General features: G+C 34.9%; 2 protein-coding genes across 2 annotated transcripts; one reads left to right on the top strand and one right to left on the bottom strand.

The window, feature by feature from the left end:
* The first annotated feature begins 11 nt into the window (after nucleotides 1–11).
* On the top strand, nucleotides 12–7,123 carry LOC134006304 (uncharacterized). Its single transcript, XM_062445389.1, has 7 exons — nucleotides 12–96; nucleotides 547–792; nucleotides 955–1,098; nucleotides 1,212–1,277; nucleotides 1,593–1,670; nucleotides 2,996–3,078; nucleotides 6,941–7,123. The coding sequence occupies exons 2-7, from the start codon at nucleotides 615–617 to the stop codon at nucleotides 7,121–7,123; spliced, it is 732 nt and encodes a 243-aa protein (XP_062301373.1). The 5' UTR covers nucleotides 12–96; nucleotides 547–614.
* Nucleotides 7,124–10,585: 3,462 nt separating this feature from the next.
* LOC134006305 (butyrophilin subfamily 3 member A2-like) lies at nucleotides 10,586–18,050 on the bottom strand. The gene is made up of 5 exons (XM_062445391.1): nucleotides 17,938–18,050; nucleotides 12,661–13,002; nucleotides 11,531–11,818; nucleotides 11,311–11,430; nucleotides 10,586–10,995 (listed from the first exon to the last, which is right to left on the bottom strand). Exons 1-5 carry the CDS (start codon nucleotides 18,041–18,043, stop codon nucleotides 10,586–10,588), a joined length of 1,266 nt encoding a protein of 421 aa, XP_062301375.1. The 5' UTR covers nucleotides 18,044–18,050.
* Between the last annotated feature and the right edge of the window lie 2,068 nt (nucleotides 18,051–20,118).

The raw sequence follows: 20,118 nt of genomic DNA on the forward strand, positions 1-20,118 counted from the left end.
CCATTGATGAAGCCTATAGTGATCAAGACAGTGGAGAATACTGGTGTGAGACTGACGGAGGAGTGAGAAGTAACAGTGTCAAAATCACCATAACTGGTATGTATATTGTAGTTCTAAAACCATTACATAGTGATTTTAAGGTTTCTTAATCGGTATACAGTAGTATCTTTATTTTCTAACAGAATCATGCAATGTATAGGAAATGTTTACAAAACATTTTATTGTTTTTAAAGGTTTACATGGTTTGACATTTCTGTCTTGTGGGATTTGTAGATGAAATGTTGTCGTTGTGGTGACAGTAACCAGGGTACCCTGTTGCATGAAATGTATTGCATTCCATGAACAGCTTTTGGATTGAATATGAATCAAATTTGTTTTGATTTAAGCATTAAAGGTTTTGAAATGAACAAGTATGTCACCAGCCAACCACTAGTTATGTTTAGCCTATATTATTGTCTCTGTTTTCACACTTTCAATCAGTGTGTGTGACAGAATTGTACATAAAAAATCAAATATGTCTAACATTTTTCTCAATATGTCGTTCAGCTGGTTCTGTGATACTGGATATTCCTGTTCATCCTGTGAAGGAGGGAGATGATGTGACTCTGCGCTGCATGAATAAGGAAAACTTAAACAACCTCCAAGCTGATTTCTACAAAGATGGAGTCCTCATGCAGAGCAGTCCTGTAGCAGAGATGACCATTAACAATGTTTCCAAATCTAATGAAGGACTCTACAGGTGCAACATCTCTGGTGTTGGGACATCGCCAGATAGCTGGTTGGCTGTCGGAGGTGAGCAATAAGAGTGCTATAAAACAAAATAAAGATGACATGTTGTTAGTTATATGGCCAGACTTAATTCAAAATAGTTTATGTTAAAAGAAATGTTTAATTTAACCAATGCATACATAGTGTTACATGCAGCGAATAGTATTTCTGTAACCTCTCCATCAGCTCTTGAAAGGAACAATCCTGTCCTCCATCGTTCTTCCATCCCTATACTCTGGTGGATTGCTCTCACCATCTTACTGGTGTCCATGGTGCTGCTGGTGGTGGGATTTCTTTATACTGGGAGACACAGAGATGCAGTACATAGAGGTACTCTCCCAAACATATTGTGTGCAAATATCACTTTACGAGAAGCACATGGCATCTTGTGACACTTTGGATTTCACATTTATCTAAAAATAACGTTATTTTCCATTATTCAGTGGTGCTTTACTTTTCCTCAAAGACACAAAGATCAGCAGCACGCTCAGCTGAGGACAATAACATAGGTAAGTATCAACATGTACCAAGACAATAAATAACGTTTTAAAAAAGAAAATACATTTTTATCTCAAAATTAATGTTAATATTATATATTTATGTGTAACGTTCTACCTGTCTATGGAGGAACTAATGTAATTAGAAATTCTATCATTAAAATAATATTATTAATATTATATTATGCATGTAATTATGTATATATTTATTCATATCTTTGCATATTATTCATTCATATTTTATTTTCTTATTTAAAACAATGATGAAATCTGTCGACTTTTGGGATCATGAATACAGCTTTATTCATTTCTGCCTCTATGTTTCAGACTCTGGAGATGACACTGCAGATGATCAAAGCAGTCCAACGTATGCAGTCGTGGTCAAAAAGCAGAGACAAAGCAAGGGTTTATTTTAATTCATACTTTAATTCTACTTGATGTGCTGCGTTTACATGCACATATACTGTGTGTTTTGCTCCCAGCATCTTAAATCGAGTGAACCAGAAAGTCTAAAAAAAAGAGCTGTTTAGTTTCACTGTTCGTCTTTTTGAAAGTGGCAGTTGAGGTGCCGTTACTAGTAAAGGTTGAGACGTGCTGCATGTGTACTGATACATATTTTTTGCAACATCTCAATGTGTCATAGATGGTGTTTAGTTTTAGACACTGCAGGTGCTTCTGAGAATTTGAGCCTTGAGACAAACCACAACAGAAAACCGCAGACTAAAAGTGAAAAGGGTAAAAAGGCCCCCAGACCCCAACAATAGAAATGTTTGATGTGCTACTTTGACAGATCTCTGTGTCTGTCTCACTGATGTTTCTGTTGAATCTTCATTTCAACCCATTTACTGCATATTAATCCTGGATTAGACCTGTTCTGTTTGCTTTCAGAATCTTTAAAATCCCTGAATTAATTTATTTTGGCACAACTTAAGGCATTTAAATATCATCTTTATGTGGTTTATGTGGTAACTACTTGATGAATTCCCACATGTATTGCATAATGTAAGAAGGTAATATAAGACGGACGTAATACAACTGTTGTTGCTTTACATGCAGACTTAAGTATGAATAGATAATTAACAACTCAGAAATCACGTTTCCTTAGTTGATGCATTACTTAACGTATTGTTCTCTAATTAAAGAATGCATGAGATACTTGTACACTCCAAATAGTGCAAAAGGTCATACATAGGTTAATTAATTACTTTTCATGCATAATTCACTATCTGTTACCATAAAGTGTTAAAGGGATTTCTACTGCTACTGTTTAATGTTTGCAGTATTATTATTTTTAAATGTGTTGAAAGGTCAACAGCAGTCTTAAACACTGCTAGCTTAATTTATTTAGACCTCACAACACAGAAGTGCTGGAAAGAACTAACCCATTGAAAAAGATAAGACATACTTATTGTCACCAAGGTGAAATTTGACTCTGGCAATAGTGCTACACACAGCTGCAACCAACTTAAATACAATATGTAACAAACAAATAGTTCAGTGGTACACCCAAAACACAATAATAAAATTCTATACAACAACAAAAACAAAAAAAGTTGCTATTCTTTAAAGCTAGTGGTAAAGGTAGTGATCAGTGGTGGGGCTAATAATGGAAAGTTTGACTTCAAGTTGTTCATAAAGGGGCAACCCAGATATATCATATTTTGGATTACTAGATATATTGTGTCTTAAAATGCTGTTCTCAGTAACAATTGCACTTGTTTCCTTTTCAGAATCAAGATCATCCAGCTCCAACGTGACATGGAATCCCACAGATCCACGTTTAACAGAACAGGAAGTTTATTCATTTATCAAGGTAAGACTGAAGGTACTTCTGGCCTCCGGCAACAACTTCCTCTTCATTTCACTAATTACTCATTATAAGGCAGGGGTCCCCAATCTTTTTTCAGTACATGGCAACTCACCAATATTACTGAATCAGTGGCATTGCTATCCTCGCCCTGTTGTGGGCGTGACAGTAAATGATGATGAAAGGTGCCAAGTTCAGTGTAATTACTGCACAATATCCTTCAATGCTATCATTTTTTATTATTATTACTTGTATTATATTATTCAGGTTTTTCTCTATAAACGCCAAAGTGACGGCATTACGTTGTTGGTCGGTTGAGTGATATCCTTAAACCATTTGTTGGCAGCCACTTCTTGAGTCCAATTCAAATTAATAAGCTGTCGAGCATTTCATACATGGTCTTTTATGTATTTAATTTTTTGCTGAATCATATAATTTTGATGTGGCACAGTAGTAAATGCTATGCAGCCCAGTGTCAATCTTTGCCCTGGTGGTGGTTAATATTTAGGCTTAATTGTCCCTTTTAAAAGTGTATTGATGCTCACTTGGTTGTAAAATCTTAGAGGTGAACATGATTCTTCAGAACTTGATGATCAACAATCCAAAATCCGGCAAATATTCAATTGAGCACCATATATAAGACAATTCATTTACTCTTGATTGATGTTACAGCTCTAATAACAAGTCACTTTTAAAAAAAAAACTCTGGTTTAGCCCCTTACCCCAAACCCTTTGGTGGACCTGACCTGAACTACTTTGAAAAGTTATTGTATCTCTACATTTTGATTGATTGATCTTGTCTTGTCTTTGTCCCTGAGCTCAGATTCCAACACCTCATAAGAACAATATAACAACAGCTATAACACACAACAATCAAACATAACACATTACAACTGAGGTACTAATGCTACATGATGACCTCACTTATTACCTTTCAACCATATTGCATGTTCTTCTCCAAGAAAAAGGACCGCTATATGGCCAAAAGCTCAGGGAAGAGCTGAGTAAATGACCCTTGTGTTGAGAGTATTTTATAACAAATATTGTATCTTCTATCTTCCAGTAGACAAAGAGCAGAGACGCCTGAAGTTGTGAAGAAGAAATGAAAATTAGTGCTTTACTGCTTGAACCTTTTTTTCAGTTTTGAAGTCTTTTACAGTTTAAGTTTCATATGCAAACTTTTACCTCATTGTAAATAAGAAGCAACATAAACATGTGTCCAATATCATCTGACATCAACAACAATCCATTTACTTGTGTTTTTTCTGTAATAATTGAATATAATGTCTACAGAAATGTGCGCTTTGATGATGTTTAGCCTAAATTTAAAATGATAGTATTTTTTGTATAGGAAATGTTAAATGCAGCAAAGTTTATGTAGATACATTGATATGCTTTTTTTGTATTATATCTATGAATAGTGGATGGTCAGTTTGTCATTTACTCACAGCATCAGTGTCTATTCTTCTACCACCATCTGTTCAAACATGTGAGGACGCTGCACACAAGAACAGAGCTGCAGCTTTTTAAATACACTCACTGTGGTCAAAAAACATTTTACACCAGTTTGACCTGAAACAACCAAATGAGTTAAAGGCCGCTCTGCAGCTCTCTTGACTGGCTGATTTAAAAATAACCTGATGTAATGATCTGTGCTGTTTATTTGTTCTGTTTCAACAATAAAGCCACAGGTTGATTAACGAACGAGTTCAGTTTCTTAATGAATAATAATATTATTTGTATTTGGAGGTTAATTTTCTTCATGGCTGATGATCCGGACAATTTTTTGGTCACAGTGTGTGATGTGAGTCTATGTATGGACCTCTTCAGTGTGGTCGATGAGGGTGACGGTTGATCTTCATTGTTTACAGATCAAAGTGCTGGAGAGACAAAACATCAATGTTCTATTATAAAATCTTCTCCATTGCTCCATTATTGCTCCTTGGACCTTGACTAGAAGCCTGTTGGGAACAAGGTTATTATTCTTTTGCTCTATAAATGGGTATTATAAACTTTAAAAAAAAAACACCCAGCAACCAAACTCAGCAGATCAGGCAAAACAAACTGCATCAAAAGTTTTAGTTTTCTTTGGATTTCTAGAACAGGATTTATGAAGACATTGTTGATAGTATCGTAATTAAAACTAGAAAAGTGAACAAGTGTCTAGACAATTGAACTATTTCTGGGGTTTCAATGTAAATTTGATTAATCATTCAACTGTTTTAGTATTGTGGATATGAAATGTTAAAAAATGTTCTCAAAATGATCTCTTGTGTCATGGTTTGTATGTATGATAGTGGTCAGTGCATCTATGTCATATTTAAAGAAATCAAGAGACTGTGAGTGACTGTGAGCACAGTCTGAAATGATATAAAGTCAAATTTGGAATAAGCTTAATACATAATTGATTGATGTATAGATTAAAGATCTGATGTCTGATGTAAATGTTCATATACAAGGGTACTTATACAAGGTTTGTGAGCGCTCAACAATATTACCTGACTAAGCAAGTAGCTGGAACTGAGATGAGTTCCTTCTATGATGTTGTTGGACTGTAAGTGACTAGAACTGTATTTGCTTCCATCTTTGTCACACACACACACACACACACACACACACACACACACACACACACACACACACACACACACACACACACACACACACACACACACACACACACACACACACACAGACTCGTACACAGTTGTAGAACAGAAACAGTCCTTTAATTGAAGCCAAAAGTCAGTACACAGGAGATCCATAATCGGCAGGCAAAAAGCAGCGTCTAAGACACAAACTGGTCAAAAAACCCACAAGGGAGAACAAGACAAACTGGCACAGAGGGGAAAAAACAAACAGACTGTATATTATACAGGGAGGGGAGAAAATGAGACGATGGTGCAACACATTTGGGCGGGGCAGTAAATGGTCATTATATTTATTATGCAGGTATAGTTACCTCTCTTGGTTTAGCAACATGTATCATATAGACTTAATATGACTTTTTTGACACTGACCAACAGAATAAAAGCCATAGTTTTTTATGTGGAATCGGATTACTACAAAGTGATCTAAATTAAATACGAACATAAAAATACATCACTGTAAATCTGAAAAAATATATTACTGATATAGCACATTTAGCATAGACAGAGATTCAATGTGCTTCAAGATAAAAAGCAAGAAAAAAATTACGAATGTACTCTTTTACATCGTACCACTGCTAAAGTTTGCTGTTTCAAATTACAAATTCATTCTCTTTAATATATTCTGATTGCTTTTTCTGTTTGCTTGCATGCACTTCATCCTTCCTTTTCATTTGAGCCACCTGAATCTCTATTAGCGCCAACAATGTCTTGATGTTCAGCAGCTGTCTCTCATATATTTTAGTCTCTGGTTTGTCAAATTTCCGATGTTTCTCTGTTATCTCCACTGACTGAAGCTTCCTCTTGTTCTCTTCCCACTCTGCATTTACCTGCTCTAGTTGCCCTTTGAGTTGATCTTTTTGGTACTCTGGTTCCCTCTTCTGATTCTTCAGTGTGGTAACCACTAAACCTGTGCCATCCAGTTCTGGGTCCTTCTTTTGTACTTTGAAGAGACTCGATTTTCCTCAGCCAATCAGCATTGTTACCTTATTTGTGAAGAAAATATGTGACATTGAACAACATAGAAGCAAACGAAAATAAACAGACAAAATGTGAAATACTGTTTGTTTTGGATGTGTTAAATATTGATGAATAGTGAATATGTTTTCCATTTGTCTGTTTACACACAACATTAAAATATATACAATAGGATTTTATATCCTCAACAGTAACGCTTGGTTGTGTCAGTGAGCTGTGACTTACGTTTAGATTTGTACCAGACAGCAACAGCTACAGCAAGGCCAACAGCCAGTCCAGCAAAGCCACAAGCCAAAGCCATCGGCATACAAGAGGAAACATCAAAGCTGGATTGGCCGGATTTAGCTGGACCTCTTTCCAAAGAAGAGGCGACATCTAAAAGTGAGAAAGAGAAGAAACTATTCAATCGATTCTGGCAGGATTAAAAATCCCAAAAGGATTCTATAACAGGATCTGGTTTTACTGATGTGTTTGTTTCATGATTAGTACAAAAAAAGTTGTATTATTATTATTATTATTATTATTATTATTATTATTATTATTATTATTATTATTATTATTATTATTATTATCGTTATTGTTGTTATGGTTTATTCAATGGATAGGACAGGACAGATACGATATACATAGACAGGCTAAAACAACTGTCTGATGCAAGAATTACAGTGTTTATAGCTAATGCTAATTTATAACATCACCAAATTAAAATAAATACATTGAGACACTTACTGATCATCAGCTCATCCATCACTGTATTTATTCTGGAGTTCTGAAAGCCAGAAACAAAATGTACATCTCTTAGAAAACTATAATGTAAAAGTATATATAATCACAATTATATGAGAATGTATCCATTAATGGTGACAGACCTGCTTTTAACTCACAGATAGGTAATGTTATATGTTTTGTAAACATAACTTCAACTTGAAAACGTAAAAAGACAAGAAGTAAGCTTTCTTAAAACTCACCTGTCGTGTGTCAGCGAGTCATCTCATCTGAGACGTCAGTAAAATCTGCAGGGACAAAGTCCCCCAGTAAAATATTTTTAATGTTCACATTGTGTATCTGATATCATTTAAGGTGTGTTCGCCTTTTTTCATGTGTTAGATTTTCATTGTATGAATAAACAGATGTACAATGCTCTTTATAATCACATTATGATCATATTATATGTATTAAGAGTGTGCACATGTGCATGCATGTCTAGTCTATATATACTATCAAAAATGAAAATATGTATTAATTTCTCTCCTATCATGGATCAGTGAAGATCTGATAGCACGTTGTTAACTTAAGTTTCAGAATGAGTTGTTATCAGTTCAACTTGACCTTTGAATGTTTATCATGAGCTGCAAAGTAGGTGAGTGGCAGAGATGTAAAAGTTGGAACCACGGTACTGTAGCTGTGATTCATTTATTGTGCCAATAAAAGAATGTGAGCAGTAATATTGTACAGGTTCTCACTCCCTGCCTGTCAACATATGGATGATTGGTCAGGACGCTTAGGTGTGTCCTTGTTAACTCAACATTATGACAGTTTTAATTATTTGTACTGTGTTTCTGAAAAAAATAATGTGTTTTAATCGGATTGCTTCATCAGCCATGACAGGCAGGAAAGCATTGAGTGAGTTTCACATAAGGCTGATGTTGTATGATTTTTGTTATCAGTTGATGGTTCATATATGTTTCTCTTCAGCATCAGAAACACTCACTGATTATGGAAGAACAGAAACAGAGGAATAAAATAAACGGTTTGCATATATTATACATTTAAGGCAGACATGCGACACAGGTGCAGCTATGTGGCCTGCATCTTAACCAGAAGGCTACCAGGACACACCAAGGATCACGTTTCACACATCCAGACTGTACACATTAAAGAAAAACTGACTGTACAGTGTCAAACTTGAACTAGTATGTTTGTCATATTGAGCCTACTCCAATGCACATGTTTTCAAAAACTGCACTTGGATTATCACACTGTCTTGTCTGTCAGGCAAGTGGGTCACATCAATAAAGAGGAAGCTGTTTAAACTGAATTGCTTCAATATTCAAACTGGTTGAAGGTTGTGTGGTTTTGTTGTCACTGGACAAAACTGTAGTAAGATTGAGCCTGGAAATGTACATGATCCTATTTAGAAAATGGTTCATCTACAGTGCTGTATGAGTCACCTCAAATGTGTATTAATCATGTTAAATGGATCAGTGTCTGTTAATTAGATGAATTAATCTTCTAATATTATTTGTGTTATATATTTGTAGTAATGTACAATATGTTTGATTTACTGTAACAATGTTTTGTTGAGATGTGAGATGTGCATGAAATACAGCATGCCTCCTTTTCTAGTAATATTATTTCACCACCAAATAAAGAAAACAATACCTCCTGAACAAGAGCTGAATCCCACTACATGTATCTCTCATAAACTGGTTGAACATAAAGGTTCAGTTAAATTTAATGCAAAACAACTACAAGGTTTATTTATTAACACATATGACTACAGTATATACATTTTTTTTAAAGTGGGGTTGCTTGTATTAAAACCTAACCAGAACTATTTAAATTAAATCATAAAACCTGATATAAAAAGAGAAACAGCAACACATTACATGTATTTCAAGTTGATTGATTAAAAATAATCAATCAAATACAAAAGAAAATGAAGTAAAAGACAGCACATTTAGTCGACCCTGTTTCACGTTCACATATTTAATTGAATACTGCCCCCTGTTGGTATGAATGACAGGGAGACGCAGATGGTTTGATCATTTCATTGGGTAATAATGTCCTGAAATCTCACTTTATAAATAAAAATACATGCTTGTAGGATGTTCAAAATAAAATAAAAAAGGTCAATTTTTTTAAGTTTAGAAAATAAATGGTGCCCTGGACCTTGAAAATGTGTCTAGTCTTACAAACCTGTAAGACCTGAGACAAATATTGGTCCTTACAATACTGCAGTAGATACAGGATGGATATATTAAGCTGTAAGTTAGTAGTGGACAGATTTTCCTAATCATTCCTACAAATTTCATCACTTTTACACACAAAATCAATTTATTTTTTCCAACTTTTTTTTTTTTCCAAAAATCTATTTTCCCTCAAAAATGAACTTGAACTCATATATTTTGCCCTTCCTGGATGATGAAATTAGATTTTTTGATATTTAGTGATAATTTTAAGGTGAGAAGACAAACGTTTGCCTCATTTATAAGGGTTTTGAGAAGTTTGTGGAAAGAAAGATCAATATATGTGTAATTTGCAAATAAAATAGGGAATTTCAATTATTGTTAATGAACAACAAACACCCTTTAATCTTGTAATATTATTGTTATTATGATGCAACTAGTTGGGGTAAAGCAATATGTAGACATCTGTCATTTGATAATATTCACATTATTTTAAGCAAGGAAGCAGGTGATTGCTAGCTGCATTGATGTAAAAAAACTAAAAAAAACATTTTGAAATATGCACTGTGTTTTATGGAGAAGGAAATGTATTAGTGCTTTGTTAGATTTAAATTACATACACAGTTAATTTTTGGTGAAAAATACTGAATTTAAACAGAACTGTTCCATGTTTACAAAAAAACCCCACAGAGTGAACTTAAGTTGCATTGTTCTGGTGGTACAGCAAAGGATTTATTTATAATCAACTGTTGAGTTTTTCACACAATAGCCAAATACAAGAAGCACACAATTCACAAGAAGTCAATAAAAAGGGGAGAAAGAGGAGACAAAAAGCAGTGAACAGATAAGCCTAAATTTCAAATGAGACAATACAACCAATAACCAATGAATATAAAAATGAAATTGTTTTAATACAGCAGATTGTGGTGATTGGTGACTATACTCCTAACACTTTAGTTTCCATCATTCTTTACTTCTTTAAGCTTCAGATATTTGTTTTTGCTCCTTGTGGTTCTCCTCTTCGTTCTTTTCAGAGGTTGTTTTAGTCACACACTCTGTCTTATTTAAAAGTTTGTCTGTGTTCATTACAAGTTTATCAAGTTCTTTCACTCTTTCATTTAGGTTCCATTTGTACCCTAATATTATGTCTTTTAGCTTTATGTATTCTGATGCCCTGGTGAAACTCTTATCCTCCTTCTCTGTTATTTCTTTCTCCACTGTTTGAAACAGATCATCTTTCTCCTCCACCAGTTTCTCTATCTTGGCCCTATGAGATCTGAGTTCATCTCTCTGGTTCTTCAGTTGCTGCTCATGTTCCTTCTGTGTATCAATCATGTCGTTATATCCCATTAGCTGCTGTTCTTCTCTTTGTGTTTTCATCTTGTTTTCTGTTAACAAACAGAGAGAGGAAACTGTTGAATTATAAGTGTTTGATTAATGTAGCTTTGCTTTTGCAGACAGTGGTGTTGATATTGAACAGGACAGACACACACAGCTGAAACATGACAACAAAATTAAAACATTAATCACATTCTTTCCAGCACACACATACAAAATAGAACGCTTTCAATTACAAAACCTTTAAAACATGGGTTTGCTTTTTTATTTGTACTTTGTATCAGTTCATCCACTGAAGAGATGTAATATTATCTTTCAGTTTAGAAAAGTAGACAGAGGAAAGAAGAAATAAACGTTTGACATACTGGTTTCATTTTGCCTCCATTTCCAGACAACAAAGATAACTGCAAGAACACACATGAAGCAAGCAGCCAAGGTGATGGCGATACGACCAACAGAATTACTTGGAGCAATGAAGAAATCATCTGAAAAACAAACAAAGAAAAAACCCTTATGACATTCATATCAAATTTTACCTGAGCCCTGAAACAGTGATCATGTCATAACTTTATTAATGAATTCTACCTGGAACAATGATGTTTGTCTCTCTGGTCTGGTTGATGTTGTTCTGTCGGACTCTACAGGTGAAGTTGTTGCTGTGTCTTTTCTCCACAGTCACTCTGCTGCTGACAGTATAGAGACCATCAGGACCTCTGACTGTATCTGTAGGTCCAGCAGAGAGGAGGTTTCCCTCACCGTCCAGCCAGAACACCTCAGGCTGTGGATGCCAGCCTTTAGACTCACACTGTAACACCACTGCGCTGATAGATGTGTCGATCCCCGCTAAACTGATGGCAGAAGAGGAGGCAGCCCCTGATGATCAAAGAGAGACATTTTAAGAGTAGTTTAAGGATCCAATCCTTTTTTTGACTTTCTGCCACAACCGTCACACTGTACTGACATGCTCTGTGTAACAGATAGGAGGTAAGATAGTCCACATATTACTTAAAAATTAACTCAGGCCTATATTTACACTCAGAATTACAAAATGTACAGGGTGAATCCTTGAGATCTAACAAATGTGTATATACATATACTGTATATACATATAAATATACAATACTGTGCAAAAGTCCACAATTAGATTTACTGTTTTAGTAATGCTAATTGACCACATATAATTATTTCTCAGTCTCTTAATCAGAATACAACAAGAAAATACAGGAAATGTGCGTGCAGTATAAAAAAACAGAAAACAAAATAGAAAAGAAAGTGGCAAATATTTAGTGTGACCTCCCCTTACACTTGCGCAATAGCAGGAACCTGGCTCTCTTAAACCTAAATGAAATTGAACTGTAATTAATAATAATATTTAATAATTCATGTTCAGCATTTTCTGCTTGTATGATGGTGGCAGCCTAAGACTTTTTCACAGTACTGTATTTCCTATTTTAAGTATTTTATTCCTTCATTATTTACATCCATTGTAGTCTACTTTGTTGTCTTTAATTGTCACCTGTCAACAGTTAATATTGGCAGTATTCTGTATCATGTTATCTGTGTGCAAATATGAATGCATGAAAAACACAAACCAGGGACCCACTGGAGATGCTTCTGTAATACAGATCTGTGTGCAGATTCATGTAAAAATCAATAACTGTAAATATATGAAGCATGCAGTAGTTAGGGGCAGTAAAACACAGTTGCACACTTACCAACAACAAGCTGAACAGTAGAGTCTTTATTCAGATCTGGAAGGAAGCATCTGTATTTTCCATTGTCAGAGAGTTTCACTTTGGAGAGTTTTAATGAAATGTCTCCATGTTTCAGACTCTCGATGGACAGTGATGTTCTTCCTTTGTAGGATGAATGTTGATTATCGTGGAGGTCTTTACCTTCATGCCTCACATGGACAAACCTGGGGTTCAGGTCAGGTCTCGACCACTCCAAAGTCATACTAACAGCATCCGTAGCTGGCTTCACATTGCATGGCAAAATGACGTCATCACCAACTCTTACTATTATTGGCTGAGATGGACCAACTACCTGAGACTGACCTGAGAGGAGACATAATGTGGTCAGATTCAAAACAGTCTAAAGTATTTCATATCTGTAAGTTTGAATATCCACCACAAGAAGTATTAGGTGTTTCTCATGTCATCTGTATGTCTACATTCACTTGATTGCATCAGTTTAAAACCAGGACCGCTGAGAACTGACAACCTGATATTAAAATGTCTGTAGTACAGTATAGAAAACATCTTCACATGTCCCAGATTTAGTGTCTTGCCTCAATGTACAGATGCACTGTACACTTCAGGTATTTCATTAAAATCTTTTTCCTTTTAAACACACATCAAGTTATTTCTGTTGTGTTTGTGTGTTAGTTACCTTCACAGCCGTCTGTCAGGAGAAGCAAGACAACAGCATGATGGAAAATTGAAACACTGAAGGCTGAGAGTCCACATTTAGACATTGTCTCCTTCAGGTGAAGCATCATTGGGTTCTGTAACATAATTTAATGAAACCAGCTATAACAACTTAAATCATAAAGACAATAGCAACTAGACTGAGTGTACAAGTGGGAACAAATAGTGTGGTCTGGTCCAGGATTTGCATGGAAGGAACCAACATCCTGATAATCTTAAATGTGCAACAACTCTTCGAGTCTAAATTTAAAACTCTGCAGTGCTTCATTGTTTCCTTTATTCAGTTTGAGACATTGAATCACTGCACTGAAACTGTATTCTGCATTTGTTTTGTCTGTTAATATCTAATTCTGCTTCACTTGAATTAATTAGATTTTTCCTAAATATTTTTTTTTCATTGCTGTCTCTCCCTAACATGGCCGGCTGTAACCGTTGGTGATTTCTTTCAAAAGACACTGTGCTGCAATAAAGAAGGTAAAACATTAACAAGCTGCACAATGGTTCCACTGTGAACTGCAATAAAATGTCAGTTTATTACTATCTCAGTACTTTCACACTGCATATGAACATAAAGCAACTGATTCGTTTTTAGGAATAGAATCTTCTGTTTTTTCCAATATGGAGGAAATATTTGAAGTTCAGTTGGAATTGAAAAAACCTCTACGTATATCTACGATATGAAAGAATTTATTTCTATTACTATTTCTTCTCATTTTTATGTTGGTAACATGACTTCATCATAGTCCAGAGAATTAAAAACATGTCAACTGATCGTTATAAACAGTTTGTTATATGATTTAAAAAATACATCACTATTTTCTTTGCATATCGAACACATTAGGAAACATAGACAATCATTAATTGTAACAGCAGACCTGCTTTTTCTAGAAAACCATTATGAAATTATTATTTAAATCCTTAAAATTATTAAAATAAAGTCGTTGAGAGCATTACAAATGTTAAAAATTAAGAGATAAGAATTGAATAGTCAGAATCTCTTACCTGTTGTGTTCCTCAACCAATGGCTCACCACACAGAAGTAGCTGCATGTTCAAAGTCCTTTTTTGAAATACTTTGACCCGGTTATCTGTGATACACCACCTGTCTGCTGCAGCCATAAAAGCCATAGTTAGCCAAGCTAAAGTATTAGCAAGGCCCTTAACTCCTACATACAGGGGAACAATTTAAAGGAAAAACCAGCATAAAGTATCTTAATTCCCTCATTGCTTGTAGCCTGTATGAAAGGTACTTTATAAATAAAGTTGATTGATTGATTGATTGATTGATTTATTGATTGATTGATTGATTGATTGATTGATTGATTGATTGAGCTTTGAGCTGCTCATTGGCTTTCACACCGTTTCCAAGTGTCAATAGTCAATAAAACTATTTATTTTCTTTTCTTTGGTTATTGAATTTCCAAAGTAGTACAATGCTGCACTGTGCTCTGAAAATTGTTTAAATTTAACAACAATACAGTATGCTTTTTTTCTAATCCTTTATCTGTAGTTTTTTTTATTGTATCATCCTATTAACTTATATTTATTCAAACACCTAAAATAAAAATCATGACACATAACAAGATACTACAATGGTGGGATGAAACTAAGATTTTATTTTCATTATTATCGTTATTATTACTTTCATTATTATTATGATTATTATTATGATTATTATTATGATTAACAAGTAACAATGAATGTAATAACACAAGAGACTATCATTTCCTCTCATGTTGTTATATTCAGGCTACTATAAAACACTTTAAGACACATTTCACTCCTGTAACATTGTCAGACTCATAATGGACAGTTTTATATAAAAATAAGGATTTTTTTCACGTACATTATTCATCCTTGTTAAGACCTGGTGCCTACATTACCCACAATGCAACTTGACTTAAATCGCAGTAACTAGTATTATATAAAATACTAGTTCTGTGGAGATACAAAACTATATTTTTTTGTTTTTCTTTACACAAATGTTACTAGTAGTACTCTCTTACCATCTATAAGCACACACTAAAGTGGAAAATTGCTGGATTTTTCCTCTGTCTAAATATTTAACATTGTCATTGTCTAGTCTTTTTTTTTGTCATTATTGATTTTTTTCAGTATTTATACAAGACCTGCATTTCCCCCATTTTCTCACCTTAACTGCTTCAGGTACTTAAACATAACAGGACCATGTAAATCTTTAAATGATTGAAATGCCAGGAACAGATACAGGTCAGATAACACATTAAATGTATTGACAATGAATCTTTTGCAGAAAGGTGAAGTATCAACATTTATTTGGCAGCAGTTTATAGATACATTTATTACATTTTCTTAATATACAGTATTACCAGCATGAAAAAATGATCAAGTCTGCATTACATTTCCCATTCAACACATTTCCTCCTGCAAAATCAGTTATATATGAAGACAGGGTTATAAAACTTAACATGTACTGAGCACAAGGAAACCATTTAAGTTACTACAACCTGCAGTCAAGAGAAACTGAAACTGATCCAAACTACATTAGATAATACATTTAATGAGTCATTGTGTAATGATATATATTTTTTTATCTGTACATTTTGTGAGTATTTGCTATACAAAGAAAGATCAGACAGTTTGCCGTTTTAATTAAACAAAAAGCTCAAACCTCTGATACTCCCTGGTCCAGCAGCTGAAACCCTTGACTGCTGTGTGCTGTAGTTTCTTGTACTTGGTCACTATTGACTAAAACATCTATTCTCTGCAGCATCTGCTCCAGATTCAGAATAAGTTTCTCCCAGTTTGTCTTTTGCTCATCTAGTTTCCATTTGACTTCTGTTAGATTTTCTTTTTCTTTTAACAATCCCCCTTTATCCGTCTTTTTATTCTCAGCCTCAGTTATTTTGTTCTCCACTGACAAAAGTTTCTCCTTGTTCTCCTCCTTCTTTTTCTCCACCTCCTTCAGTTGCACCTTCATTTGATCTTTCTGGTTCTCAAGTGCCTGTTTCTGTTCCTTTAGTCCATCAGCCATGTTGGCATTCCTCTGAAACATTTCCTCATGTTCAGACAATGTCTCCCCCAAATCTGTCACAGATGCACAACAGCATATTAAAGCACTTTACTGTAACTGCACAAACCATTAAGGACATTTTGAGCTTATTCAACATTCAACATCAACAGCTTTAACACATTACACAAACACATTGTCATATGTCTGAGCACCCCTAGGCATGTTTTTATGACATTTCACACACACACACACACACACACACACACACACACACACACACACACACACACACACACACACACACACACACACACACAACAGCAACATGATCAGTTCAATCTGATCTTCTGTGTTAGACTCACCCAAAAATGTGTCATCCTTTTCCCTTATCCGTCTCATCAACTCTGTATTTTCTGCTTTTTTTCTGGGTAATTCTGTGTATATCATATCAAGAAACATTATATAATTAAATACAATGAAGCATAACATTAACAGTATTTTCAATTCAATATAAGTGTATGTATATATATAGTATTATTTTCATTCCAAAGCGTAAAACGCTTGTGGAAGAATTTAAGAGTTGAAATCAAAATGTATCATGGATTCATCTTCTGTAATCTTCTGTAATCTTACATTATGGCGTGTGTTGTATGAAGCATGAAAACCTACATACCATTAACAATACATGTTAAGAGCTGTGATTTATGTTTCAATGTGTATAAAGAAAGTTTTACTAGTATAATGTTTGATAATGCTAGATTGATGCCAAGTAGGCTACTTACTTTTAACCATTGTAAAACTGTGACAGCAATTCGTCTTCACTCTTCCCTTTCTACAATAAATACCAACCTGTTTTTATCTATTATGTTTGCATACACTTTAAATCCTAATCATTTATCTCCACTAGACAGATCTTTGCTGGTTTATAAATAACACTGAAACTCATGCATTGGCATGCTTTTTCCTGCTTCATCAATAGGTCTCAATCAATGTAGCATGAATTAACTAAAAACTGCTTTTTTAGGGCAAATAGAGAGACTCAGAAAAATAATGATCTGTGCCCCCTACCTAGCCCCTGACTTGTATCTTTCTGTGTGTCCACGACTTTGTGGTAATTTGATTCAATATAAATAAATAAATAAAAAATGAAGTAAATATAGAGCACTGTTGTGCATGCAATTCATAACACTATACGTATCACATTGTTGTGTCTTACCTTTATGTTTCAGCATGTAACAAATAAGCAGAAAAGGTGCAACCATAACCACAATGGCAACAACCAATATGGAATAAAGAGCAGCTGGTGTGAAACCAATAAGAGGAGAAGATGAACCAGCTGAAATGATAAAATACAGAACAACAGAGTGTTTAGGACACCAGGAGCAGTCAGGGGAAAGAGCTATTGATTATCAATTACTGGAGGTCAATTAAGGTGCTTTAGACGGCACACAATAGTCTGTGTTGATTTTCACAGTGAAAGCCTAAAGTCATATTTTGGATGAAAACATCTTCAGTTTCTTGCCACACTGTACACACACCAGACTAGTTATGTTGTGTTTGTGTGTTAGTTACCTCCACAGCAGTCTGTCAGGAGAAGCAGGACAACAGCATGATGGAAAACTGAAACACTGAAGGCTTTGAGTCCACATTTAGACAGCCTCTCCTTCAGGTGAAGCATTGTGCAGTTCTGTAAAATAATTGTAAAAAAAATATGCAGGTAAAACATTAACAAGTTGCACAATAGTCCCACTGGAACTTTTATACAATATCCAACAATAAAGTGCCAGTTTATTACTATCTCAATACTTTCACATTTTACACATTTGAACATGAAGCAACTTTTTTTTTCAGGAATAGAAATTTGTCCAATATGGAGGAAATATTTGCACTTCAGTTGGAATTGGAAAACCTCTATGATGTAACAAATTGTTTCAATTACTATTTCTACGAGGAGAAAAACTTATTATGATATTGGTAACATGACTTCATTACAGTCCAGAGAATTACAAACATGTCAACTGATTGTTATATGCAGTTTGTTATATAATAAAAAATACACTACAATGTTGAGTCTTTCCATATCAAACACATACAATCATTAATTGTAACAGCAGACCTGCTTTTACCACAGACCTTTATGAAATTATAATTCAAATCCTCAAAATTATTAAAATAAAGTAATTGAGAGCATTGCTAATGTTAAGAATTAAGATATAAGAATTTAATTTTCAGAATCTCATACCTGTTGTGTTCCTCAACCACTGGCTCACAACACAGAAGTAGCTGAATGTTCAAAGTCCTTTTCTTGAAATATTTTGACCCTGGTCATCTGTAATGACATAGAAGGTGTGTCAACCTTGTGATACACCATATGTCTGCTGCAGCCATAAAAGCCATCTTTAGCCAAGTAGTAGCAAGACCTTTAACTCCTAGAGACAGAGAACAATTTAAAGGAAAAACCAGCATAAAGCGTCATTGTGAGATGTTGGGGCCACAACATGCTGCAAGAACAGTTTTAAGGCACCTTGTTAAGGATTCTACTGTCTTTGAACAACATTCTTCCAAAAGAGGTGTTTTGATGATGGTTTGATCAAACCATTCAATGACTCCTCGTGTCCTGTGGATGGCGGCATTGTCATCCTGGAAGAGACCACTCCCATCAGGATAGAAATGTTTTATCATAGGATAAAGGTGATCACTCAGAACAATTTTGTATTCAGGGGACAGGTGGACCATAAACATTAGTTGTCCGATGACCCTTCAATGGCAATTATCATGTATGAATAGAAAAATAAAGTCCTATACGTCCCCTCAGGTTTTCACGACAAACTGAAAGACTGTGGTTTCAAACTTGTTTCTGTCTTAGCTTCTCCCATTTATTTGTAGAACTAACAAACAGGAAGAGGAGGTACTCACCTATACTAATTCATGTGTATTTCAGTCTGATACTCAGAGAGTCAGCAGCAAGACATCATGGACGTTACAGCTCTCAGCATCAGACTGTGTGAGTACTGACTCTGTTTCTCTGTTTCTGTGTGAGATTCCAAAACAAAGACATATATAAACTGAATTTGGCGGCTATTAAAATAATTATGTTGTATGATTTGACATAAATCCACATGTAAATTTGTCTATGGCTAGATGTCTCGTACAGCTCTCTTGCTTTGTCTCTCCAGCTGGGGTGTAATTTCCACTGTGGACGGGGGGGGGGGGGGGGGGGATTTTGTATCACCATAGTCCCTTAATGTAAGTATAAAATACAGGAAATGTGATTCAAAATTAAATAAAAAATGTAACGCAGAGGACCATAGTTTTATCATAGAATATAGGTGATCACTTACAATAACTTTGTAAAATGCCCCCTACAGCATAACAGAGCCACCAGACACCCTCACTGTAGGGGGCAAGCATTCAGACCTGTACCAGTTTTTTCTCTAATTCATCCTCCATCTGTGTCCAGTGGAGCTGCTCATTGGCAAACAGAGAATACATAGTTTCCAGGTGGGCATGTAGGTTACTGTGAATGTCAATAAAGCTTACAGTGAAGTCCCCTTTGATAAATCAAGAGAACTTTTATTTACCTGTTGTGGTATATGCCGTGGCTATATGCCCTGGTTTTCAGGTATCTTATCTCAATGTTTGTGTAATGGAGTGCACACATTTTAGCAATGTAGGGTTCTGTATAATTTTCTGTTGTATTAATCATTTCTTTCTTTGTCTTGAGTCACCGTGGTTTGGGGAGGGTCTTCCTGG

The sequence above is a fragment of the Scomber scombrus genome, chromosome 23, assembly GCF_963691925.1.
Source record: "Scomber scombrus chromosome 23, fScoSco1.1, whole genome shotgun sequence".
NCBI lineage: Eukaryota > Metazoa > Chordata > Actinopteri > Scombriformes > Scombridae > Scomber > Scomber scombrus.

Coding starts and splice junctions, on each gene's coding strand:
- LOC134006305 (XM_062445391.1), bottom strand. CDS start 18,043: ATGCTTCACCTGAAGGAGAGGCTGTCTAAATGTGGACTCAAAGCCTTC. Junction 11,431..11,530: donor GACAAACATCATTGTTCCAG/GTAGAATTCATT, acceptor TTTGTTTTTCAG/ATGATTTCTTCATTGCTCCA. Junction 10,996..11,310: donor ATGGAGGCAAAATGAAACCA/GTATGTCAAACG, acceptor GTTTGTTAACAG/AAAACAAGATGAAAACACAA.
- LOC134006304 (XM_062445389.1), top strand. CDS start 615: ATGAATAAGGAAAACTTAAACAACCTCCAAGCTGATTTCTACAAAGAT. Junction 793..954: donor TAGCTGGTTGGCTGTCGGAG/GTGAGCAATAAG, acceptor CCTCTCCATCAG/CTCTTGAAAGGAACAATCCT. Junction 3,079..6,940: donor AAGTTTATTCATTTATCAAG/GTAAGACTGAAG, acceptor GATTTGTACCAG/ACAGCAACAGCTACAGCAAG.